At 44.1% G+C, this 27,102-nt stretch overlaps 1 protein-coding gene across 1 annotated transcript in view; it reads left to right on the top strand.

Annotated features, from left to right (window-relative positions):
- The window catches only part of LOC133453163 (disks large-associated protein 1-like), a 181,122-nt gene that overhangs the window by 134,734 nt on the left and 19,286 nt on the right, over positions 1-27,102 (top strand). Inside the window, exons 11-13 of the mRNA XM_061733057.1 lie at positions 10,380-10,661; positions 11,098-11,230; positions 11,806-11,897. Coding sequence (XP_061589041.1) covers positions 10,380-10,661; positions 11,098-11,230; positions 11,806-11,897 — 507 coding nt within the window. The remainder of the gene's footprint in view (positions 1-10,379; positions 10,662-11,097; positions 11,231-11,805; positions 11,898-27,102) is intronic.

Below are 27,102 nucleotides of genomic sequence, written 5' to 3'. Positions count from 1 at the left end.
TGAGGCCATAAGAAGGTCATTCGTAACTCGAACCAGTGCTGTCTGTGCGATGATGCATTCTAAACCCTGACTGAAAGACTTCAAACAGATCATTTCTATAGAAGTAGTCACATAACTGGCTTGAAACTGCATTTTCCACAATTTTAGACACAAATGGAAGGTTGGAAATTGGCCTATAGTTAGCTAAGGTGTCTGGGTCAAGAGAAGGTTTTTTAAGTAAAGGTTTAATTACTGCCACTTTGAAAGTCTGTGGTACATATCCTAAGCTTAGGGATAGGTTGATTTGGTCCAGTATTGTCAATAAGAGAAAAAACATTTTTGAATAGTCGAGTCGGGATGGGGTCTGACATACATGTGGTAGACTTAGCTCTATTTACGAGTGAGGTCAGCTCAGGGAGGTCTATAGGATCAAAACAGTCTAGAGTCAAGTCAGAGCCTAGGGAAGTCTCTAAAGCAGATTTCGTCTCTAATTCTCAGTATTTTACTGTTAAAGAACTTTCTGCCATAACTTTTGAATGGTTTGACATAAAGACTCGTGGGTGGTGTCATCGGACTCGGTTTTGTGTCCTTGAACAAAATTGGTGCAAATTAGCTCCACTCCTTCTTCTGATTGGTCGATATTTGATAGTCCCTATTTTCTGCCATAACTTTTGAATGGTTTTATATAGAGAGTCGTGGGTGGTGTTATCCGCTAAATGTCCAGGCCTGAAGACATTGACATGCAAATTATACAAGCACTTCCACTGCAGCATGCTTGAACGTGCACAAGGGTGCGAGGGCCCATTCATCGCTGCTTGCAGCTTTAATTTGTATTACTTCCTTTGAACGTTGAACCTCTGTTGGTACTGTCAGTGCGGCTATGAAAGTAATGCTTGGACAACATACACATTTAGCCTGTTTTCTTAAATTTTCTCTAAACTCCTGTTAATAAATAAATACATGGAACAGAAACGTGCAAACAAGTACAAGCAAGCCTGGAGAGGGTGCCGTTGCTGTCCACTGTGTCTTGGATCGCCCACTACCTGTCTGTGTGGTAAGTGATATTGGACCACCACAGGGTGCTGTCCTGTCCCCCTTGCTGTTATATGTACTGCAGGTTTTCATTACAATTCAGTCGACTCAGTCCACCTTAGGTGTATCAGAGATGGACAGGAGGAGGAATAGAGAGCACTGGTAGACTGTTTGGTGGAGATGGCCGAAAGCAATCACATGCTTAACGACTAGGGAGATACTGACTGACAGTGTTGTGGCCCATGAGAATTCTGGTTAAGGATATGGAGAGAATTGAGGACTATAGATATCTGGGTATTTACATCTCCAGCAGCCTGAACTGGAAGACTAACAACACATATACAAGAAGGGTCTTCAGTTCCTGAGGAAGTCTGTTGTAGATCCCTGGAGCTCCTTCTCCAAAAGACTCAAGACAGCTACGTTGCTGTAGAGACCGTTACATGAAATATGAAAGTCGGCTGAATGACAGTAGTAGTAATTCAATTCAATTTTATTTGTATAGCGTCTAATACAACAGATGTTGTCTCTAGACGCTTTCCAGAGTCCCAGAACATGAACAAAAACCCCCGAGCAATTATTACATAAACAATGGCAGGTAAAAACTCCCCTAGTGGGAGAAAAGCCTTAAGCCAAACAGTGGCAAGAAAAACTCCCCTTTAGGAGGGAAGAAACCTTGAGCAGGACCAGGCTCATAAGGGGGGACCCTCCTGCCGAAGGCAGGTGGAAGCAGCAACGGGATGACCGGGGGTGGCGGGGGGTTACCGGGAACGCAGGCCAGCACGCAGCTCCCGAAGCTCCGGACTGTACAACAAACAAGTAGTAGCAGTAGTAGTAGTAGTAGTAGTAGTAGTAGTAGTAGCAAAAATAACAACAATATTAGTAATTATACGGATAATAATGATACAGTAGCAAATGTGTCACTATCACCATTCTATCACCCACCAGATCCCCTAACAGGCATGTAAGGGCCAGCCGCTCCCAGCCCCAATGGGCAGAGCAGCCAAGGAGGCACCCGTCACCAAGGGCCACACCCCCACATAAGCAGCACCCCCAGCACCAGGAGGCCCAGGGCACACCCCTGAAGATCAGGGGCCTTATGTACAAATAGATACACAAAAAACTTGCATACGCCACATTCCACGCTCATGGTTGGATGTTCAAAAAAGGAAATGAATGTGAAAAATTGTGGCCCCTCACGCACACATCAAGGTTGGCGTAAGTCAGTGTTTCCCAATTCCCGTCGTCAACCCACCCCCCCTGTCCTGCATGATTTAGATACACACAATGATGTAACCTGCAAATCACAATGGCATTTCTATCAGCTTGAACCAGTCTGCCTGTTCTCCCCTGACCTCTGGCATCAAGAAGGCATTTGCGCCCACAGAACTGCCAATCACTGGATATTTTCTCCTATTCAGACTATTCTAAACCCAAGAGATTGTTGTGGGTGAAAATCTCAATAGATCAGCAGTTTCTGAAATAGGTCACTAAAATCACCTTTTCCCCATTCTGATGCTCGGTTTGAACTGCAGCAGATCGTCTTGACCGATCGTCTACATGCCTAAATGCATTGAATGCTGCCATGTGATTGGCTGATAAAAAATTTGCGTTAATGAGCAGTTGGATAGTACCTAATATACTGGCCGGTGGGTGTATGAATAATGTTTTTTTTTTCTTAATATTTTTATCCCCAATTTTTTTCCCATTTTCATCACCCAGTGCTCTACCTAAGCTACAGTCCTGGGGCCTCATTTATCAAGCTTGCTTGTGCACAAAACAGGGCTTGAAAGGTGTGCACGCCACTTTCTACGCAAAGGTTGGGATTAAAAAAAAAAAAATAACCAAAAATGTGTTTATCTTTACGCCAACCCTGACCCTCGCGCCAGAACATTTTGAAGATATGGGGAACTGGCGACGCAGGCGGTGAGGTGGTGAAATGAAGCCAGATTCATGTCATACTTTTAATGTCATCACATATCAGACTTACAATATAATAGCGCTGATCGTGTCCCTCTGTGTTTGAAGCTCAGCGTCAGTCAGGACTCTGGTGCTGCTGCAGCCGCGGTGCAGGACACGCCGTGCCGGGAACCTCCTCGTCACCCACCGCTTCCAACTGTAGAGTGACTGAGGACATAACAAATGAGTGCCGGGCCACTCTACGGAGCCCCTAAAGGGACTCAGATTTTTTTTATATATATAATGAGTTTTACGGGCGCGCGTAAAGCCTAAATTATAGTTCCTCGTTAAATCGACGCGTACCTACGCCATAGACTCTGCGTCGGTGTAACGCGGAACCATAAATCAGCCTTAAAGGTTTAACGCGCGCACGTAAAACTCATTATATACAGGACTGTCTCAGAAAATTAAAAATTTTGTGATAAAGTTTGTAGCGACCCAGCTGACCTGACGTCACCGCCCATTGAAGAATCCAGCCGTTCACGCCCTCTCCATTTCACCCAATAAGCACACGCCAACAACCCTGCAAAGTAAATCAAAAACACACCCCATCCACTCTTGTGAGTACTGCGCTGAAACACATCAGTACCAGCAAGGACGGATTATCATGACCACGGGCCCTGGACACAAACTCGCTATGGGCCCTTACCTACAATAATATCCTACGTGCACGGTGCATGCCCTCCCCAATCACTCAGTTTGGTTACACAATGGCGCAGAGAATCCACAATCACACCGTGTGATTGTGGATGGTGGAGTGGCGGAGCGTGGGTCTCAGTACAGAGGGGGCGGAGCATTCTCCATGGGCCCTTATGATAGTCATTTTAACGTTCAACAACACCTCATCCTACCCATCAAACAACATTTATTTTCACTTTTATTGAGCTAAGCAAGCCTATAGGCCTATGCTGCAGAAAGCAGAGTAAAGTCACAATCTTGTTCAGAAGAACACACACACACACACACACATCAGCCTGACAGCTGTCAATCACACGGCGCTGAAAACTCAGATAGTCACGGACTGACTCAGTTCCATCTTTGATTCAGCTTAAATACAAAAAAAAACATTACACAATCTATTTAGATAGATATAGACACAGCGGTCTATAACATCATTTCTGAGCTCTATAACAGAGAATAGACTCGGCGGTCTAGTTGACAACAACACAAAGCTCATTCAAATAGGCAGCTGGGCTACACAACATTCTGATAAAGAAATTATTTATGAAGGTTACACTGACTCACCAATGGTAGTTGACTCTTCCATAAAACTTTGTACATGCTTAGTCCTCTTTTAAAGTTTAGCGTTCATCTCCTTCATGGCCGCAAATTTGCCGAGTCGGCAAATTGGCTCTAACTGTTAAGGCTGAATTATGGTTCCGCGTTACACCAACGCAGCGCCTACGGCGTAGGGTACGCGGCAATGCGCACGTACGGCGCGCGTACCCTACGCCGTAGGCTTCGACGTACCCAACGGCGGAGGCTCTGCCTCGATTTAACGCGGAACCATAAATCAGGCTTTACAGCCAATCAACGTTGGCTCACGGCCCTGATGCGTTCAGGACAGTTGTAAAGTAAGAATTAGTCTATACTGACCGCACAATGCACATTTTATCGTAATTATAGCCTACAATTTACGATTATATATGAACGTATCACACAAAACGGGGCCCAATCATTGGGCCCTATGAGCTTGTACATTTATTTTAATTTACACAAAAAAAAAAAAAAAAAAATTGAAAGCCGAGGGCCCCCATTGGCTCCAGGGCCCTGGGCACACGCCCACTTTGCCCATGCGGTAATCGGTCATTGAGTACCAGACAAGACATACATACTATCAGATTGCTCTTACCTGCTAAAGGAAGTCCTTGTGGTTAAGCCACTGTTCATTGCAGCTCATGGTAAGAACATCCTTAACCTCCTGAGCATCTAGCAGTTACCAGCGTCTCTCGCCTATTACCCACGGTAAAAATAAGTCTTACTAAATCCACAGAGTTCCAAGTTCCGTGACTGCCGTGTCCCCCCGACTGACCAGACTCTGCTGACAGTTTAAGATTAAGATTCCCAGAATATTCAAATTTTTTGAGATAGGATAATTGAGTTTTCTTAAACTGTAAGCCATGATCAGCAATATCAAAATAATAAAAGGCTTGCAATATTTCAGTTGATTTGTAATGAATCCAGAATGTATGACATTTTAGTTTTTGTAATTGCATTACAGAAAATCACAATATTCAAATTTTCTGAGACAGTCCTGTATATAAAAGAAATCCGTGTTCCTTTAGGGGCTCCGTACCTCTTGGCCTCCACCTTCAAATCACACCACTTCTTTTTTTTTTCTGCCACAGATCTGTCCGTGACACTTGCAGCGTTTAGCGCAGCAATGACGTGCTGCCACTCACTCGCTTTATTTTATACTATTTATATACTATTTATACTTTTACTGTGACCACCAAATAATGTGGTTTTCCTGGCCTCCACCTCATCCACAACATCTCGATCTCAGTCTCCGTGAAATTTAGTGGCACGGTTGCCTGGCTCGACACGTCTCATTCATCTTGATGCACAGCAGAAACAGACTGCAGGATGCCGCTGCACATGCTCAGCAGGCTCATTCATATGCAAATACGATCATCATGTAGTTTGCATTGACCATTTATGGTAGAAAGTGGGCGTGTAGAGGGCGGGGTATGAGGCGAATTCATGTGCGCAACCTTCCAGCTGGACTGTGATTTATAAAGAGAACATTGCGTGCAAGTGTGCGTGCACACGGTTTAATAAATCCGGATTTTTTTGTGCGCACGCTATTTTCGGCTTTTGGGCGGACGTGCACTTTTAGTATGGATCCTACACACTCTTTTATAAATGAGGCCCCTGGGCATTTCTCCGCTCTACCAACCCCGGGAAGGCCCTACACTGAGCTCAAGTCTCCTTCTTAACCTGAGCAGTGAGCAGGCTGCTTCTTTTCACCAGACAGGGTGGGGCTTCTCCGGCCGGATGTAGCGCGTGGAAGGATCACGTTATTCCGGCCAGATCCTCCCCACCCCATCTGGTGCCCCGGTTGGCCAGAGGAGCATGTATAGTCCAGGACTGTATGCATGTTTTTTTAAGGGTAACTCACATTAGCTACCAAGGGAACACGGGGAGACCATGCAAACTCTACACAGAAAGGCCCTTTCACCAACCCCACCCAGGGTCTGGGCGCCGAAATCATGGGGGAACTAACACGCACTTCAGCGCCCACAGCGTCGAACCCAGGACCTTCTTGCTGTGAGACGGCAGCACTACCAGCTGCGTCACCGTGCCCCGAGGAATGATTGAATAATGTTTTTATTTAATGTTTAAGTGACTTTCAGAGACTAATGTCGAGTCGCCCGCTGGTGCTTTTTGCTTTGGGTGACCAAACTTCTGATCCCCACTGTATCATAATGAATCCGTTCATGCTGTTGTTTACTTATGAAAATGGCAACCATGGAAACGTCCTCTTTGTATCATTAGACTCTGAACACATACATAGCATTATGTAGACTTTATAATTTTACACAAGGAGAGCCATTTTTCGTCCCACTAGCTTAAGTTCTGGTGTCGATTCCTAAAAAACAAACAATTAAAAAAGACTTTTTTTTTGCAAATAATTCACAAATATGTACAAACATAATAAACCCGCAACTCTTGAAGGAACGCAACACAAAATAACGATACCTATAATGCAAGGCGGTCAACACAGCACGTTACTCTGTTTTCTTTTACAGCTTAAATTGGAAGAAATGCCGCCAAATAAATTATTTTTCTAGGCCTCAACTTCTGACAGGAGCGTATCGCCCTCACAGTGGATGTTTTTATGGGGGTTTTTTTCACTTTCTTTTGTAAGTTCCAATGAATGGTTTCTCATGGATATTTATTCTCATTATCCATCCATCCATTTTCTATACCCGCTTTATCCTTTGCAGGGTCACAGGGGTCTGCTGGAGCCTATCCCAGCTAATTTCAGGCGAGAGGCAGGGGTTACACCCTGGACAGGTTGCCAGTCTATCGCAGTGCCACATAGATAAACAGACAACCAGGCATACTCACACTCACACCTACGGGCAATTTAGGCCGCGTTCAGACTGCAGGCAAATCTGATTCATATCTGATTCCTTCTCATATCCGATTTTCAGGGCTGACTGTCCACACTGTTTTTAGCAAGTGTCCAAATCGGATCTGGCTCTGTTCAGACTGGGCCACATCATTGACTGATCTGACGGGTTGCCGTAGCAACGACGTCGGAGCACCGTGCCCACCCAAACGTGCGTCCTGCCCACCCGATCAAAGGTTATGGGAATCCTTTATTTTTTTAACATTTTATTTTTTTATATATATAAAAAAATCCCAAAATATCTGTACCGTTTCTGATTGGGTCGGCACTGCGCTTCATTTTTAGACAAAACAATGAACGCATACCGCAAAAGTTGTGTCTCTGCGGAGGGACCCGGCGTCCCAGCAAAATGAGAAACAGATAAAAGTGTTCAGAACAAAACCACAGGCAAACTAACAAACCAACCAACAAAGCTCAGAGTTAACAAAATGAACCAGCAATGAACAACTGGCAGCCCAGGCTGATTTATGGTTCCGCGTTACACCAACGCAGAGCCTAGAGCGTAGGGTACGCGGCGCACGCACCGTACGTGGAAATGCGGTCTTTTTTTCTGCTATTACATGATTTGTAATGTGAATTTGCAACACTTAAACTACAAATAATAGTTTTTGACGTGACATCAGAGATTGTACATGCTCTCTGCAAAAGGATGAGTAGCTCAACAACTGGAAATGGGCGGGTGGTTTGGAGCGTCTGGGACAGTCATATCCGATCTGAGTGTTTGGATGTTCAGACTGAGACGCATCTGCCCAAATGCGATATGGATCGGATATGAAACTACCTCCTGGAGGTGGTTTCGATCTGGTTTGCAAAAATCGGATCTCATGCGGTTTGGGACTGTTCAGACTTCAAAAGAGTCATCTAGTTTCAATCTGGATGGGCTAAAAATCGGATATTGGCTGGCAGTCTGAACGCGGCCTTAGAATCCCCAATTAACCTACTATGCATGTTGTTGGACTGTGGGAGGAAGCCGGAGTACCCGGAGGGAACCCACGCAAGTACGGGGAGAACATGCAAACTCCACACAGAAAAACCCCCACCGGGCCAGGGAGTTGAACCGGGAACCTTCTCACTGTGAGACAACAGTGCTAAGCCAGACAGGGAGGAATCAGGGAGGAGAGTCCTGCTCCCGCGTCAACGTTCAATTTCATGTTGGTTGTGATGTTCAAATGAGGCTGCAATAATGGATCTTGAGTAACAAATCATGAATGAGATCAAGGATGCTGGAAGGGAAAGCTGTGATGGAGGAGAATATAAATGGAGAGCAAATCAGAACCGTCAGAAATCCCAACAAATTGTAAAAGAACGATGTTTAACTCTGATATGGTTAACATCTCAAAATGGTTAAAAAGTAATTTTATATATGCACAGTTCATGAGATAATTAGTATGTTGAACTTGTTTGCTGCACAGATTCGCCACTACTGTTAGAATCAGAGCGTTCAGGAAATAAAATACACCCACAGAAGGAAAACAGTTTCTGTGGAGGAACCAGATAAAGCACAAAATTGTTTATCTTTAAACATCTAAACAACCTTAGATCAATAATCTTGTGAAATCCGGACTACAATATTGTAACCCTTCTCAATGCTAAAGAGGGTTTTACATGACTTCATTCATTAGTCCCAATCTGGTTTTTTTAAGGCAGATCCATTCACATTCACATTCACAATCAAATTGTCTTGGTGCTTCATCTCTTAGTTTACAAATATTTTATTGAGGATGATGCTCTTATTTTGTTTTCATGTCTGAATCATTGGAACATTAATTTATCTTTAGCTGTAGGCAAAGAATATTAGCAAAATTCTGAAATCCCTGTGTGAAAGTGCAAAACCGTTTTAAACAGGTGGCCCCTCACCTGGTTTAGATTGTTAACGTGGTGTCCAGTTTCCTGTGTATTTTTGAAATGGAAAGTATTTCAAGGTACGACTTTGATTATCTTTTGCATGTATAAGGATCAAAACGTACATCTGAAGTTTCAACGCAGGAGACCAGAGAGTCTCCAGACCAGCAGTTTTACAGAACAGAGCCTCGTGCTCTTTAGACTAAATAACCTACAGTTCTCAAAACAACAAACATCAGCTGTGTAAGAAAGCTATACCCAAACTGCACAGACACAATACCGGTCTGACCTGAGTGGACTCATGATGACCTCACAGAGAGGCTGCACATTTCCATCATAAAAATCTTTTTTGATCTCTGACAGCATCTAGTTTCTTATCCCACATCCATTTTTAAAAGGCTAGGAGGTGTTGAATTTTTGATCAGTTGTGATTTTGTGGTCATGTTCTGGGTCTCTGAAAAAGCGTCTAGAGACAACCTTTGTTGTATTAGACGCTATATAAATAAAATTGAATTGAATTGAATTTTGAAAGCTTGAAACTCCTAACTAAGCTGTTACTCATCAATCAGCATACTGTCCTTCTCTGTTGGAAGGTTCTCCACAGTCCTCACATGGATGAGGTAGTTTTCTTTCAAATGAAAGGTTTTTGCTTGAAGTGTGATTTATGTAGACATGAAATCATGTCATGTCAAAAAAATCATAAACTCTGTAAATCTACATTTTCTGAGGCGTTTTGGCTGGATGTCCATGACTGGCTTCAACCACATGCTACCCATTTGTGTGCACTTTCTTGTTTTAAACAAATATAGTTACTCTTAATACATGTAGTTATGACCTCATCTCGTGATTTGTGAAAAAAATACCTCACATAAAATGTGGGAAAATGTTTTATTCAACTGAGGAGCATATCTTGCAATTAATGCGCAATATTTTATTCTTTCTTTACGTTGGAAAAAATGATTAAACTGTTTACCCATGAAATTGGAATAAACATTTTGTACATTTTCTACTGAAATGATTGCAAATAAAATTGAAATAAAAAAAGAAGGTGACTGAAAACAAAAGTATTACAACTTTATGAGCAACAGTGTACAGTGCACGCCAGTTTTGTTGCTCTACATGATAAACATTATTATGTTTTCTGATTTGGGTTTTTACCTTTATACTTCATTCTCTATTTGTGCATCCTCTTCTGACTGAGAGCTGTCCAGTCTGAGTAGATTCTAAAAGACAAAGATACTTAAAAAATTCTATACTGTACAAAAGAGCTATAGCCAAGCTAGCTTTTAACATTTAATTATCAGTACAGTGTCAGGGTATGATTACGTTGTTTTACTGTGTACAGCCTCGTTAGGGCTAAAAGGCGCTGCACCATGCCAGCAACCGTTCACACAGTTGATTTGTACTGAATCTGTATCATCTTTCCCGTCAGGCAGACCTGGACTTGCCAGACCTGTTAGAAGTATCTCGAGACTCACCAGATCCTCACATCCAAGTCCTGCCATATGGTGGCATGTCTCGCCAATATTCCCGTGATGCTGCCACCTCCACCGTCAGCATTCAGGGCTCAGGGAACCACTACCATGCCTGTGCTTCTGAAGAATATGAGGATGTTGGCTTTGACCCGTCCATCCTCCCTCCTCCAGACCCCTGGATAGACAGCGTAACCGATGATCTGGTCGACGCCAGCTTCAACAGCTCTGCTATTCTGGAGGTATGAGGGTGCCCGGTCACTGGCATTATTGTTTATGTGGTTCCGAATCTTAAGAGCATTCATTTTCTTGTTAACCAGCTTTTTTCAGGTGCTGATGCTGAGTATATAATTTATCCAGAAAAATGTGCAGAAGACAGTTTTGAACACAAACTTCCAACATTAGGCTGACTGAAGTGCAGTTCCAATATATTTACAATCAAGAGCTTCAGGCGATAAAAAAAGAGCACAATATATCTAACCAATGTTGACCTGCTTGTTTAAAGTGCAATTCAAATAAAAATTGATAGCGATGTCATATTTTGTTATTCTTCATCCCAATAAATTTTGATCTTGTAAATAAATGGAAATAAAATAGATGCCACAGATGTTGCATGCCATTCAAGAGTTCTTCACGTTATTTTGCATGCCTGTGAAAGCGCGAATATCCTTGTGGCAGGTGGTGTCGCGATCGGTCTTACAGAGGGATGGACACTGGTTCCTGAAGCTACTGCAAGCTGAGACCGACCGTATGGAGGGCTGGTGTCAACAAATGGAGCTGGACCAGCAGGAGAACGACCTGCCTGAAGACAGTATGTTTGTCAAGTCAGGGCGAGCTTCCATCATGTTTGTATGGGCCAGTTCACAACAAGAGCTTTCTGAATGCACTTTACACACAAATCAGACAAGTTTAATATGGTCCAATAACACACTCTCCCTTTCAGTCTCATTGTATTCCAAATGATATTTTTCTTCACTTCAGTTTAATATCTTGCATGTGATATATTTATTGAATACTTTACTTTAGTAGTATAAAGTCGGATATAAACCTGAGCTGGGCACTCCTGGCCTGCGAGACCTGGCGTCCTGCTTGTTTTACTAGTTCCCCTGCTTCAACACACCCTGATACAAATGACTCCATCATAAACAGACTTGTTCAAAGGCCCTCAAGGACTGGATTTACAGTACCCAGCCCTGATCTAAGCAGTCACATCTTTCCACCAATACAGCCTTAGGCCTCAGACAGTTTTCAGAACCAGGGGAACATCCATAACCTCTGTCCTGAGTACAAGAGAACACAAGCTGAAAATATGAGGTTCTGTGAAATAATGTTATTTATGACACATGTGTGAAGTAGTGTTTCACCACATACTGTCTATCCTCTCAGTCCTTGGGAAGATGAGGAGTGCTGTAGGAAGTGCCCAGCTTCTGATGTCCCAGAAGTTTCAGCAGTTCAGAGAACTGTGTGAGGAAAACCTGGTGAGTGTGACGCTTTCATTACATTCAGTTACTTGTGAAGAGGGTATTCTGGTATATTTCTACACTGTTTTCCTGGGGAGTTAAGCTTGATGCAAGGTTGCTGTTTTAATGGCCTTTGACTTGAAATTGGCAAAACCTGGATTAGGCATGGACCAGAAACGCAGCCTTCTGCTAAGCTTATTAAATAATGGCAGAGGTGTTTCTCCTGAGTCGCCATCAATCCACTCATCTGTCCATCCCAGTGAGATGCTGGAGACAGTATTTTGTCAATGTGGAGGAGCAGCGACTCTTGTTAGTCCCTCCCAAATCGTAGAACTTTTCAAAGGGAGACTTCAGCCACCCTACAGAGGAAACTCATTTCAGGTGCTTGTATCCACAATCTCATTCTTTTGGCCCCTAATCATCAAATCAAACTTTGTTTATAAACTTAACGGGAAAAAACAATTAGTCCCACCCCAGTAACAAGGAAAACTGCTGTGCTGGGCACAGAAGAACCAGGGAGGGACCAACAGGCAGCCGGCTGCTACACCTGGGGGCCAGTGTTACGCCCCAGTCTATGGGTGCCTAGGACACAACATGATAAGGCCCCATCTTCCCAAAGTAGCCACAAACAAGACTTGGTTTCAATATAAAGAAAATTATTTATTTTACATGAATAAGTAAATGAACATATACATATATAGAAAAGTAACAGAGGCTGAGTTGTTAGACTTCAGGGTGGACTAAGGCCAAAATAACAAACAAAAGGATCCTGTCTTAGGAGTAAGTAACTAACCTGACCAACAAAAGAAACAAATGATACAAGACGTACCTAACTAAAAAAACAGGAGAAAACAAGGTTAACAAAACTGGCAGCCCACCCTTACTACTCAAAAGTAACTAACTCCAAAAAATACACAAGGTTTTAAGCAAAAGGTGTGGCCGGTTGGGAGAGGAGGAGGATGAGAGAGTCTGCAGCCCGCTGGCGGCCGCCATCTTGGCTCCTTATGTACCAGGTGGTTGTCGGTTTCAGCCAATCACCGCCCAGGGCATGGAACCTTCCCACCAATGACCGCACGGCTGTGGCACACACCTATTTGCATATTAAACTGACACAAGAAAAACACAGGGCACACACACACACAGCAGACAGACTACAAAATATGACCACAGTCATAACACCAGACTGCATGGTAGGGGGCCACAACCCACCCCTGGTAAGGACTCACTTCAACACAGGGACGAGGAGGGCCATCGCTCCAGCAGCTGCAATCAATAGTCCTCCCAACAGTGGACTCCCACTCCCACTCGATTTAAAAAGTAAAAAGCATGAGAAATATAAAAACAAGAGAAAAAGAGATATATTTTTTTATTTCACCTTTATTTAACCAGATAAAATACCCATTGAGATCAAGACCTCTTTTACAAGGGTGACCTGGCCAAGGAAGGCAGCAGCAAACGTCCACTAATAACACACAAATAACAGCAATCACAAAATAAGCATTAAAATGAGAGCGCAAACTGTTTTGGTAAATAAAGTGCAATAGTGGGGACTTCAGTAACATGTAGAAAACAACAACTTCAGTAATAATTTAAAATTTAAAAACACGTGTAGTAATTTCCAGCAATAGACTAGCGCCCTATCCCAGGGGTGGTTACCACCTGTTCGTTTGCGCTACAGAAACCAGAGATAAACACAAGGCTCAACAAGGACATACTCAGAATGCATCATAGCACAGAGACAGCACTGGTTCGAGTCACGAATGGCCTTCTTATGGCCTCAGATAAGGGATTAGTGTCCATACTGGTTCTACTGTACCTCAGATAAGGGATTAGTGTCCATACTGGTTCTACTGGACCTCAGATAAGGGATTAGTGTCCATACTGGTTCTACTGGACCTCAGATAAGGGATTAGTGTCCATACTGGTTCTACTGGACCTCAGTGCTGCTTTTGACACTGTAGATCAGCATTTTACTGCACAGGTTAGAGCATGTTGTTGGGATTAAAGGGACAGCTCTACGTTGGTTTAAATCATATCTATCTGACAGGTTCCAGTTTGTTCATGTACATGAGGTTTCTTCAGAACAGTCGAGGGTCTGTTATAGGGGTGTAACGATACACTAATCTCACGATACGGTACGATACACAATATTGAGGTCACGATAACGATACGATACGATATTATAGCAGTATTTTTTTAACAAGCTTGAATGAGGAACATTTGACTGGAACAAATTGTCTTTTATTTGAAAGACACAAAATACAAAACAATACTGTACGTTTGCCCTATTGTTACAGTTTGTAATGCTTTATAACTGTTTAAGTTTTAAAGAGAAAACCAGGCCAACCATTTTTCACAAACTGAACTAAAAGTAAATGTCAGGTTTGCATTATGATCTTCAGTTTCATACAAGTACAAATATTTTGCCACAAACTGAATAGTTTCTCTCATGTATGATTTGACTTTTTTCTTTTCCAGAAATGTAATAACTAAAGTTAAATAAATGAATAAAAGTAAATAAATACATACAATTTTACATCATAAAAAAGATTGATTCATGCTCACCTTATAAGTGTAAGAGGAGATTTATTTTTGTTAAGAAGGTTATTTTGGTAATTCAGGGTTCATTATTTTATAAATATATTCTTTATATTCTGATGTAAATCAGGGACTATAATGACACTAGTCAGTTTATCTGTAGTGATTAGTCTGTTTTAGATTGGGCGGAGTGATACGCCACAGTACGGCACTAGGTGCTGTGTTGATGTTCTAAAATCCTACACTGTTGAGGGACATTAAAGTACACTGGAACTCAGCAGAAGTTGTCCCCGTGTTTATCCTACTCACGACCAGTAAAAGGTTTCATTTAATAAAGTAAGGCTTAACTCTACACCAGCCTTACATCAGTACAAGTTCAGAGCTCAAAACGGGACCGCAAAACGGTACTAGTTTCTTCTGAGCGGAGTAAGATTTTGGTCCGCGGGTCGAGGCGCGGTCGTCACGCGTGGTCGGATGCGCGTTTCTAGTCAACACAATAGATTAATATTAATAACCCAATATCGCGATAAACTTTGTCACCTCGACGACACGTTTCGTGACATTTTTGTATTGCGAAATTTCGTGGCACGATATATTGTTACACCCCTAGTCTGTTATGGTGTTCTGCAGGGTTCAGTGCTAGGGGCAATCTTGTTCAGTTTAAACATGCAGCCATTGGGAAATATAATCCAGAATCACGGAATCACTGATCCAAAATGCAGCAGCGCGAGTGCTGACAGGATTCAGCAGAAGAGACCACGTCTCTCCAGTGTTAGTGTCGCTCCATTGGCTACCTGTGAAATTAAGAATCCAATTTAAAATGTTATTACTTGCCCAAAACGGCTTAGCTCCGCAATATCTGCAAGATCTGTCTTATTTCCTAGAGTAACCAAATGTAGATTTGGATGGCGGGCGTTCTGCTATCAGGCACCATTACTATGGAACCAACTTCCAATCTGGGTTAAGGAGGCTGACACCACCTCCACCTTTAAAACTAAATTGAATTTAATAAATTTAATTAAACAAAAAAATGTCTGTTTCGTAAAGCCTATAGTTAGTGTTTAGTAAACCTCTAGCTGGTGTTGGTAAATCTCTAGGTAGTGTAAAATCTAGTGTGTTAGAGTCAGTAGTCATAGTTGCAGCTATAGAACAAGACTATAACAGTTAGTCTCAAATATAGCTTCGTGGTAGATATGCTGCTATAGGCCTATGCTGCAGGGGGGACCGACATGATCCACTGAGTTGCCTCTCATCCTTCTTCTCCTCTCGTCTTCCCTTCCTCTCTTCTCCATTTCCATTTTTATTCAGTATCTCATAGCTATCATTTTGGTCCATCGCTCCTGTAGTTTCTTGTGCTGGCCCCCCTTTTTAATCTTTTGTGCATGTTTGCAGGCCGGAGCTTCGGGAGCTGCGTGCTGGCCTGCAGCCCCCCCCCCTGTCATATTCAGGAGACAGGGGGAGTAGTTTGCTACCTTTTGATATGGATTTACCGGTTTTCAGGGCATTGAAATTTTCAGGGCATTTCAGGGCATTCAGGCATCAGGGAAGCACCCTATTTGGGCCCTTTGCAGAAGATGCTTCTCTGCCTGTATATAACTTTGAGCTATGTTTGGGTTGGGATCTGCCACCCCTTGAAGCATAGTCTTTGTTTCCTTCATCAGATCATCCCAACTGCTGTACTTGTTCAGATCGGCAGGGTTGTTAATATCATCTGACATCACTGCACCGCAGAACTTGGACATCGAGGAAAATTGAGTTCCTCAACAGGCTCTGGTTCAGCTACCCCAGGCCAGCAGTCGATATTCAGCAAGAGGAATGGAGGGCCTTTACTCCATTTGTGTTGCTGGGAAAGCTCTAAGAGTGTTTTGCCCCGTGTCAGGTAGTCAGCTGGATTATTTGTCTGAATCTCCGCTATTCTTGTGCCGACAAACACCTTCTAACGACAGGGGTCAGATGTTAGCCATGACAGGACTGTTGTGGAATCTGTCCAGAGATTCACTGACTGCAGTGGAATGTTGAGTTCAGAACTGAGAAGGTTAGCCAGCTGGGCACCGGAAAGGGCTGCACATAGTTCCAGGCGAGGGATAGATAGTTGGCGTTTAGGAGCCATACGAGGTCTGGCCATGATGAAACTGACATGGGTGTGGTCATGCTGATCATTAGTCTGAAGGTAGGCAACAGCACTATACACACGTTCAGAGGCATTGCAGAATATATGCATATGGGATTCTGAAGTGGCTGCATTGGTACTGGGGGACAAATAGCAGCGGGGAAAGTGAATATCAGGAGGATCCTTCAGTTCCAGTTCCCATGCTTGCCATTTATCCAGTAAACAATTTGTTTTGATGAGGTTATCCCATCCTCTCTCTTGCTTCCAGTCCAGTACCAGAATTTTTGCACGGGTTGTGAAAGGGGTCAGATAGCCCAGAGGATCATATTGGCTTGCCAGCACTCTGTATATATTTCTCATTGTGAGCTGATGGTAAGTGATGGATCTGGTCCTATAATTTAATAATAAATAAAACATTAAACCAGAAAAACCTTCGCAAACCAGCTCCTGAAGCTCCGGCGTGCAAACATGCACAAAAGAGAAAAAAGGGGGCCAGGACAAGAAACTACAGGAACGATGGACACAAATGATGGCTATGAGATTGTAACCCAGCATGTCTGTGGAGCAGTTTCATTGGAGGCCCAGTGTCAGCTCTTTGGGGTCTCTCTTGTCTGAGAACCATAATTCACTAGTTTTGGACTTTGCATAAGGGGGAAGATGGTGTATTACAGCTTGATCATTACTAGCCCATTGCCTGATGTCAAACCCACCATCAGCAAGCAGAGGTCTAACTTTGTCTATGAGAGATTTGGCTTCATGACAGGAGGGGAAACTTTGGAGGCAGTTATCAACATAAAAACAATGTTGGACAGATTGAAGGACCTCCTCATTTCCATCACAGTGGTCTTGGACATGTTTTTGGAGTGCATAGGTAGCACAGCATGGGCTACAGGTCGTTCCAAACGGCAATACTTGCCATTCATAAACACTGGGCTCCTTGTCTAGCTGCATCCCTCTCCATATGAAACACAGTAGGGGTCTGTCCTCATCCAAAATGTGTACCTGATGGAACATACCTTTGATATATACAAAGGTATGCCACAGATGGCAATGGCATGTTGGCAAAATCTGAGTAGGACTCCAAGGAGAGAGGAACCTAATGTTGGGCCAGGCAGTAGACATTTGTTCAGGTTCTGTCCCATATATTCAAAGGAGCAGTCAAATACAATTCTCTGTTATTGTGTTCAACGCTGTGATGTGGGAGATACCAGGGGCCTGTACTACGAAGCGGGATTTGGGGTTAGCGAGGTAACTTCAGGTTTAACCCTGGGTTTTCAGGACTACGACGGTGGTTCACTTCTTAGCGGGGCACATCGCCATGGTAACTTATGCTGAACCGCTAACCTGCTCCGGAGCAGGTTATGTTTGAGATACAGATCGCCGGGTGTAAAAGCACCGCCCACTGACCAATCAGCTCTCTTGGAAAATGACATGCCCTTTCGAAGAGAATCCAGTGGAGCTTGGTGCGCGGATCGTGAGAGGATCCCTCCGAAGAGAACGCGTATTCAGGGACCACCAAAACCCCTTTGCTTTCCCTGATGAGTACCTGTATGAACGATCCAAAAAAAAAGGAAAAAAAGAAAAAAGAGGTGGAGGAGAAAATAAAAAATAAATCAATCAATGAATAAATAAAACAAATCATCACCCAAAATCCGATGTACAGTCAATCCAAAACTAATACCAATTAAATAAATAAATCAAGAAGAAATGAAAAAGAAGATGCATTTGTAAGGGGATAGCAAAAAAGGGATTTTCAATTTCGTCCCTTGAACATTCTGAGAAGTCACTTTAAAAATACTAAATACCCCCCTCCTGAAAAAATAAAAAATTAAATAAAATAAATAAAAAAACCCAATTCTTTGGTACAGCATCAGCACAAGTTATCGGTCAACAACAATAGTTATAGAACCAATATATACAGACTGTCTCAGAAAATTAGAATATTGTGATTTTCTGTAATGCAAACACAAAAACAAAAAAATGTCATACATTCTGGATTCATTACAAATCAACTGAAATATTGCAAGCCTTTTATTATTTTAATATTGCTGATCATGGTTTACAGTTTAAGATTAAGATTCCCAGAATATTCAAATATATGTTTATATCCCTATGAATTTACGCATTTATACAGTCAGCGATCTTTTGCCAGCTGTCTTTCCTGCATTTTGCAGCTGCAACTGTGTTGCTTTTTGCCTGTATTATATGCCTATACTCATCATATTTCCGTAAAATTATTGTTTGCTCTTCGCTACTGAAATAAGCGGCTCTGACAGCGGACTTCTCCATGCTTGCGATTGGTCATGCGCTGAAAACACCGCCCCTTTTATGTGCACGCGCTCATATCCAGATTGGAGAACCCTGGGTTGATATACCGAGTTGATAACCGCCGTCGTGTGACCGCTTAGCGTGATTGCAATTGTCCCGCTTAGTGAATCTGGATAAGGAAAAGATATCCTGGATATGTTGAACTTGCTTCGTAGTACAGGCCCCAGGTCTCCTGTGGTTGACTTACCTGCTCATTGGGAATCCACTCGTGCATATCCATCCTGCACGAGTGTATGTACTTTCTTACAGTCCTCGCACCCTCAAGGCTCGGGCCCTAATAATAATAAAGATTTCCTTCAGTTAATAGGGTCCTCGCAATATTAACAATATTAATAATAATTAAAGATGAACGGGCCCTCGCACTCATGGCACTCATGGCTACCGCCCCCCATAAACATATCAGAAATGACACCACCCATGACTTTCTATGTCAAACCATTCAAACGTTATGCCAGAAAATAGGGACTATCAAATATTGACCAATCAGAAGAAGGGGCGGGGCTAATTCAGGCCAATGAAGGTCAAGTACTCAATACCGAGTCCGATGACACCACCCACGAGTCTTTATGTCAAACCATTCAAAAGTTATGGCAGAGAAAGGTTTTCTAGGGGGCGCTGTTGAGCCATCTTGCCACGCCCATTAATGCAAACCATGAAATATCAAATTTATCGCCAGGCCTGGCCTGCATGCAGAATTATCTATCTATCCACTATCAAATATGGACCAATCAGATGTAGGGGGGGGCGCGCTTTTTGACGTCTAGCGTCGCCACGGTAACGCTTTTGAAAGAGAAAAGTAATGCGGGTCGTTGCAGGATGGAGATGCACATTTTGATGTATAACACACCTGGGTGCACGTTACGGTTCGGGCCGTATTAACTGCCGAAGGAATGGCATAAATTGCGCCAAAATCACGCGATTAATTCAAAATGTTCAAAATGGCTGACTTCCTGTTCGGTTTCGGCCATGGCGCCAAGGGAGGTTTTCTTTAAGTTGCGACATGATACAGGTGTGTAGCGATTTCCGTGCATGTACGTCAAACCGTATTATGGGGCTTGAGGCGCAAAGTTTTCTAGGGGGCGCTGTTGAGCCATTTTGCCACGCCCATTAATGCAAACCATTAAATATCAAATTTTTCGCCAGGCCTGGCTTGCATGCAAGATTTGGTGACTTTTGGGGCACGTTTAGGGGGGCAAAAAGGCCCTCTTTTCGTCAGAAGAAGAAAGAAAGAAAGAAAGAAAGAAAGAAAGAAAGAAAGAAAGAAAGAAAGAAAGAAAGAAAGAAAGAAAGAAAGAAAGAAAGAAAGAAAGAAAGAAAGAAAGAAAGAAAGAAAGAAAGAAAGAATCGGTCATGGCCATGGCCGTCTTTAAGTTGCGACATGATACAGGTGTGTACCCATTTTTCTGCATGTATGTCAAACCGTATTATGGGGCTTGAGGCGCAAAGTTTTCTAGGGGGCGCTGTCGAGCCATTAGGCCACGCCCATTAATGCAAACCCCGGTTAGAACTATTGAGACTCCCGTTAGAACGAGACCCCCGTTAGAACCATTCAGACCCCGGTTAGAACCATTCAGACCCCCGTTAGAACTATTCAGACCCCCGTTAGAACCATTCAGACCCCCGTTAGAACTATTCAGACCCCCGCTAGAACCATTCAGACCCCCGTTAGAACTATTCAGACCCCCGTTAGAACCATTCAGACCCCCGTTAGAACTATTCAGACCCCCGTTAGAACTATTCAGACCCCCGTTAGAACCATTCAGACCCCCGTTAGAACTATTCAGACCCCCGTTAGAACCATTCAGACCCCCGTTAGAACTATTCAGACCCCCGTTAGAACCATTCAGACCCCCGTTAGAACTATTCAGACCCCCGTTAGAACTATTCAGACCCCCGTTAGAACTATTCAGACCCCCGTTAGAACTATTCAGACCCCGGTTAGAACTATTCAGACCCCCGTTAGAACTATTCAGACCCTGGTTAGAACTATTAAGACCCCCGTTAGAACTATTCAGACCCCCGTTAGAACTATTCAGACCCTGGTTAGAACTATTAAGACCCCCGTTAGAACTATTCAGACCCCCGTTAGAACTATTCAGACCCTGGTTAGAACTATTCAGACCCCCGTTAGAACTATTCAGACCCTGGTTAGAACTATTAAGACCCCCGTTAGAACTATTCAGACCCCCGTTAGAACTATTCAGACCCTGGTTAGAACTATTCAGACCCCCGCTAGAACTATTCAGACCCCCGTTAGAACTATTCAGACCCTGGTTAGAACTATTCAGACCCCCGTTAGAACTATTCAGACCCTGGTTAGAACTATTAAGACCCCCGTTAGAACTATTCAGACCCCCGTTAGAACTATTCAGACCCCCGTTAGAACCATTCAGACCCCCGTTAGAATTATTCAGACCCCCGTTAGAACTATTCAGACCCCCGTTAGAACTATTCAGACCCCCCGTTAGAACTATTCAGACCCCCGTTAGAACTATTCAGACCCCCGCTAGAACTATTCAGACCCTGGTTAGAACTATTCAGACCCCCGCTAGAACTATTCAGACCCTGGTTAGAACTATTCAGACCCCCGTTAGAACGAGACCCCCGTTAGAACTATTCAGATCCCCCGTTAGAACTATTCAGACCCCGTTAGAACTATTCAGACCCCCGCTAGAACTATTCAGACCCTGGTTAAAACTATTCAGACCCCCGTTAGAACTATTCAGACCCCCGTTAGAACTATTCAGACCCCCGTTAGAACTATTCAGACCCCGTTAGAACTATTCAGACCCCCGTTAGAACTATTCAGACCCCGTTAGAACTATTCAGACCCCGTTAGAACTATTCAGACCCCCGTTAGAACTATTCAGACCCCGTTAGAACTATTCAGACCCCGGTTAGAACTATTCAGACCCCGTTAGAACCATTCAGACCCCCGTTAGAACTATTCAGACCCCGTTAGAACCCTTCAGACCCCCGTTAGAACTATTCAGACCCCCGTTAGAACTATTCAGACCCCCGTTAGAACTATTCAGACCCCCGTTAGAACCCTTCAGACCCCCGTTAGAACTATTCAGACCCCCGTTAGAACCATTCAGACCCCGTTAGAACTATTCAGACCCCCGTTAGAACTATTCAGACCCCCGTTAGAACTATTAAGACCCCCGTTAGAACCATTCAGACCCCGTTAGAACTATTCAGACCCCCGTTAGAACTATTCAGACCCCGTTAGAACTATTCAGACCCCCGTTAGAACTATTCAGACCCCCGTTAGAACTATTCAGACCCCGTTAGAACTATTCAGACCCCCGTTAGAACTATTCAGACCCCCGTTAGAACTATTCAGACCCCGTTAGAACCCTTCAGACCCCCGTTAGAACTATTCAGACCCCCGTTAGAACTATTCAGACCCCCGTTAGAACTATTCAGACCCCGTTAGAACTATTCAGACCCCGTTAGAACTATTCAGACCCCGGTTAGAACTATTCAGACCCCCGTTAGAACTATTCAGACCCCCCGTTAGAACTATTCAGACCCCCGTTAGAACTATTCAGACCCCGTTAGAACTATTCAGACCCCCCGTTAGAACTATTCAGACCCCCGTTAGAACTATTCAGACCCCCGTTAGAACTATTCAGACCCCGTTAGAACCATTCAGACCCCCGTTAGAACTATTCAGACCCCCGTTAGAACTATTCAGACCCCCCGTTAGAACTATTCAGACCCCCGTTAGAACTATTCAGACCCCCGTTAGAACTATTCAGACCCCCGTTAGAACTATTCAGACCCCGTTAGAACTATTCAGACCCCCGTTAGAACTATTCAGACCCCCCGTTAGAACTATTCAGACCCCCGTTAGAACTATTCAGACCCCCGTTAGAACTATTCAGACCCCCGTTAGAACTATTCAGACCCCCGTTAGAACTATTCAGACCCCCGTTAGAACTATTCAGACCCCCCGTTAGAACTATTCAGACCCCCGTTAGAACTATTCAGACCCCCGTTAGAACTATTCAGACCCCCCGTTAGAACTATTCACACCCCCCGTTAGAACTATTCAGACCCCCGTTAGAACTATTCAGACCCCCCGTTAGAACTATTCACACCCCCCGTTAGAACTATTCAGACCCCCGTTAGAACTATTCAGACCCCCGTTAGAACTATTCAGACCCCCCGTTAGAACTATTCACACCCCCCGTTAGAACTATTCAGACCCCGTTAGAACTATTCAGACCCCCGTTAGAACTATTCAGACCCTGGTTAGAACTATTCAGACCCCCGTTAGAACTATTCAGACCCCCCGTTAGAACTATTCAGACCCCCGTTAGAACTATTCAGACCCCCGTTAGAACTATTCAGACCCTGGTTAGAACTATTCAGACCCCGCTAGAACTATTCAGACCCCCGTTAGAACTATTCAGACCCTGGTTAGAACTATTCAGACCCCCGTTAGAACTATTCAGACCCCCGTTAGAACTATTCAGACCCCCCGTTAGAACTATTCAGACCCTGGTTAGAACTATTCAGACCCTGGTTAGAACTATTCAGACCCCCGTTAGAACTATTCAGACCCCCCGTTAGAACTATTCAGACCCTGGTTAGAACTATTCAGACCCCCGTTAGAACTATTCAGACCCTGGTTAGAACTATTCAGACCCCCCGTTAGAACTATTCAGACCCCCGTTAGAACTATTCAGACCCCGTTAGAACTATTCAGACCCTGGTTAGAACTATTCAGACCCCCGTTAGAACGAGACCCCCGTTAGAACTATTCAGACCCCGTTAGAACTATTCAGACCCCGTTAGAACTATTCAGACCCCCGTTAGAACTATTCAGACCCCCGTTAGAACTATTCAGACCCCCGTTAGAACTATTCAGACCCCCGCTAGAACTATTCAGACCCCCGTTAGAACTATTCAGACCCCCGCTAGAACTATTCAGACCCCGTTAGAACTATTCAGACCCCGTTAGAACCATTCAGACCCTGGTTAGAACTATTCAGACCCCCGTTAGAACTATTCAGACCCCCGTTAGAACTATTCAGACCCCCGTTAGAACTATTCAGACCCCCGTTAGAACTATTCAGACCCCCGTTAGAACTATTCAGACCCCGTTAGAACTATTCAGACCCCCGTTAGAACTATTCAGACCCCGTTAGAACTATTCAGACCCCCGTTAGAACTATTCAGACCCCCGTTAGAACTATTCAGACCCCCGTTAGAACTATTCAGACCCCCGTTAGAACTATTCAGACCCCGTTAGAACTATTCAGACCCCCGTTAGAACTATTCAGACCCCGTTAGAACTATTCAGACCCCCGTTAGAACTATTCAGACCCCCGTTAGAACTATTCAGACCCCCGTTAGAACCATTCAGACCCCGTTAGAACCCTTCAGACCCCCGTTAGAACTATTCAGACCCCCGTTAGAACTATTCAGACCCCGGTTAGAACTATTCAGACCCCCGTTAGAACTATTCAGACCCCCGTTAGAACTATTCAGACCCCCGTTAGAACTATTCAGACCCCCGTTAGAACTATTCAGACCCCCGTTAGAACTATTCAGACCCCCGTTAGAACTATTCAGACCCCGTTAGAACTATTCAGACCCCCGTTAGAACTATTCAGACCCCGGTTAGAACTATTCAGACCCCCGTTAGAACTATTCAGACCCCGTTAGAACCATTCAGACCCCCGTTAGAACCATTCAAACCCCCGTTAGAACTATTCAGACCCCCGTTAGAACTATTCAGACCCCCGTTAGAACTATTCAGACCCCGTTAGAACCATTCAGACCCCCGTTAGAACCATTCAAACCCCCGTTAGAACTATTCAGACCCCCGTTAGAACCATTCAAACCCCCGTTAGAACTATTCAGACCCCCGTTAGAACTATTCAGACCCCCGTTAGAACTATTCAGACCCCCGTTAGAACTATTCAGACCCCCGTTAGAACTATTCAGACCCCCGTTAGAACCATTCAGACCCCCGTTAGAACTATTCAGACCCCGTTAGAACTATTCAGACCCCGTTAGAACTATTCAGACCCCGGTTAGAACTATTCAGACCCCGTTAGAACTATTCAGACCCCGTTAGAACTATTCAGACCCCGTTAGAACTATTCAGACCCCGTTAGAACTATTCAGACCCCCGTTAGAACTATTCAGACCCCGTTAGAACTATTCAGACCCCTTCAGAACTATTCAGACCCCGGTTAGAACTATTCAGACCCCGTTAGAACTATTCAGACCCCGTTAGAACTATTCAGACCCCGTTAGAACTATTCAGACCCCGTTAGAACTATTCAGACCCCCGTTAGAACTATTCAGACCCCGTTAGAACTATTCAGACCCCGTTAGAACTATTCAGACCCCCGTTAGAACTATTCAGACCCCGGTTAGAACTATTCAGACCCCGTTAGAACTATTCAGACCCCGTTAGAACTATTCAGACCCCGTTAGAACTATTCAGACCCCGTTAGAACTATTCAGACCCCGTTAGAACTATTCAGACCCCCGTTAGAACTATTCAGACCCTGGTTAGAACTATTCAGATCCCCCGTTAGAACTATTCAGACCCTGGTTAGAACTATTCAGACCCCCGTTAGAACTATTCAGACCCCCCGTTAGAACTATTCAGACCCCCGTTAGAACTATTCAGACCCTGGTTAGAACTATTCAGATCCCCCGTTAGAACTATTCAGACCCCCGTTAGAACTATTCAGACCCTGTTAGAACTATTCAGACCCCCGTTAGAACTATTCAGACCCCCCGTTAGAACTATTCAGACCCCCGTTAGAACTATTCAGACCCTGGTTAGAACTATTCAGACCCCCGTTAGAACTATTCAGACCCCGTTAGAACTATTCAGACCCCCGTTAGAACTATTCAGACCCCCGTTAGAACTATTCAGACCCCCCGTTAGAACTATTCAGACCCCCCGTTAGAACTATTCAGACCCCCCGTTAGAACTATTCAGACCCCCGTTAGAACTATTCAGACCCCCGTTAGAACCATTCAGACCCCGTTAGAACTATTCAGACCCCCGTTAGAACTATTCAGACCCTGGTTAGAACTATTCAGATCCCCCGTTAGAACTATTCAGACCCCGTTAGAACTATTCAGACCCCCGTTAGAACTATTCAGACCCCGTTAGAACCATTCAGACCCCCGTTAGAACTATTCAGACCCCCGTTAGAACTATTCAGACCCCCGTTAGAACCATTCAGACCCCCGTTAGAACTATTCAGACCCCCGTTAGAACTATTCAGACCCCCGTTAGAACTATTCAGACCCCCCGTTAGAACTATTCAGACCCCCGTTAGAATCATTCAGACCCCCGTTAGAACTATTCAGACCCCGTTAGAACTATTCAGACCCCCGTTAGAACTATTCAGACCCCCGTTAGAACTATTCAGACCCCGTTAGAACGAGACCCCGGTTAGAACTATTCAGACCCCGTTAGAACGAGACCCCCGTTAGAACTATTCAGACCCCCGTTAGAACTATTCAGACCCCGTTAGAACTATTCAGACCCCCGTTAGAACTATTCAGACCCCCGTTAGAACTATTCAGACCCCGTTAGAACTATTCAGACCCCGTTAGAACTATTCAGACCCCGTTAGAACTATTCAGACCCCGTTAGAACTATTCAGACCCCCGTTAGAACTATTCAGACCCCCGTTAGAACTATTCAGACCCTGGTTAGAACTATTCAGATCCCCCGTTAGAACTATTCAGACCCCGTTAGAACTATTCAGACCCCCGTTAGAACTATTCAGACCCCGTTAGAACCATTCAGACCCCCGTTAGAACTATTCAGACCCCGTTAGAACTATTCAGACCCCCGTTAGAACTATTCAGACCCCGTTAGAACTATTCAGACCCCGTTAGAACCATTCAGACCCCCGTTAGAACGATTCAGACCCCCCCGTTAGAACTATTCAGACCCCCCCGTTAGAACTATTCAGACCCCCGTTAGAACTATTCAGACCCCGTTAGAACTATTCAGACCCCGTTAGAACTATTCAGACCCCCCGTTAGAATTATTCAGACCCCCGTTAGAACTATTCAGACCCCCGTTAGAACTATTCAGACCCCCGTTAGAACTATTCAGACCCCCGTTAGAACTATTCAGACCCCCGTTAGAACTATTCAGACCCCGTTAGAACTATTCAGACCCCGTTAGAACTATTCAGACCCCCCGTTAGAACTATTCAGACCCCCCCTAGAACCATTCAGACCCCGTTA

Source organism: Cololabis saira, chromosome 10, assembly GCF_033807715.1.
Source record: "Cololabis saira isolate AMF1-May2022 chromosome 10, fColSai1.1, whole genome shotgun sequence".
NCBI classification, from domain to species: domain Eukaryota; kingdom Metazoa; phylum Chordata; class Actinopteri; order Beloniformes; family Belonidae; genus Cololabis; species Cololabis saira.
This window is presented reverse-complemented; position numbering and strand designations above follow the sequence as displayed.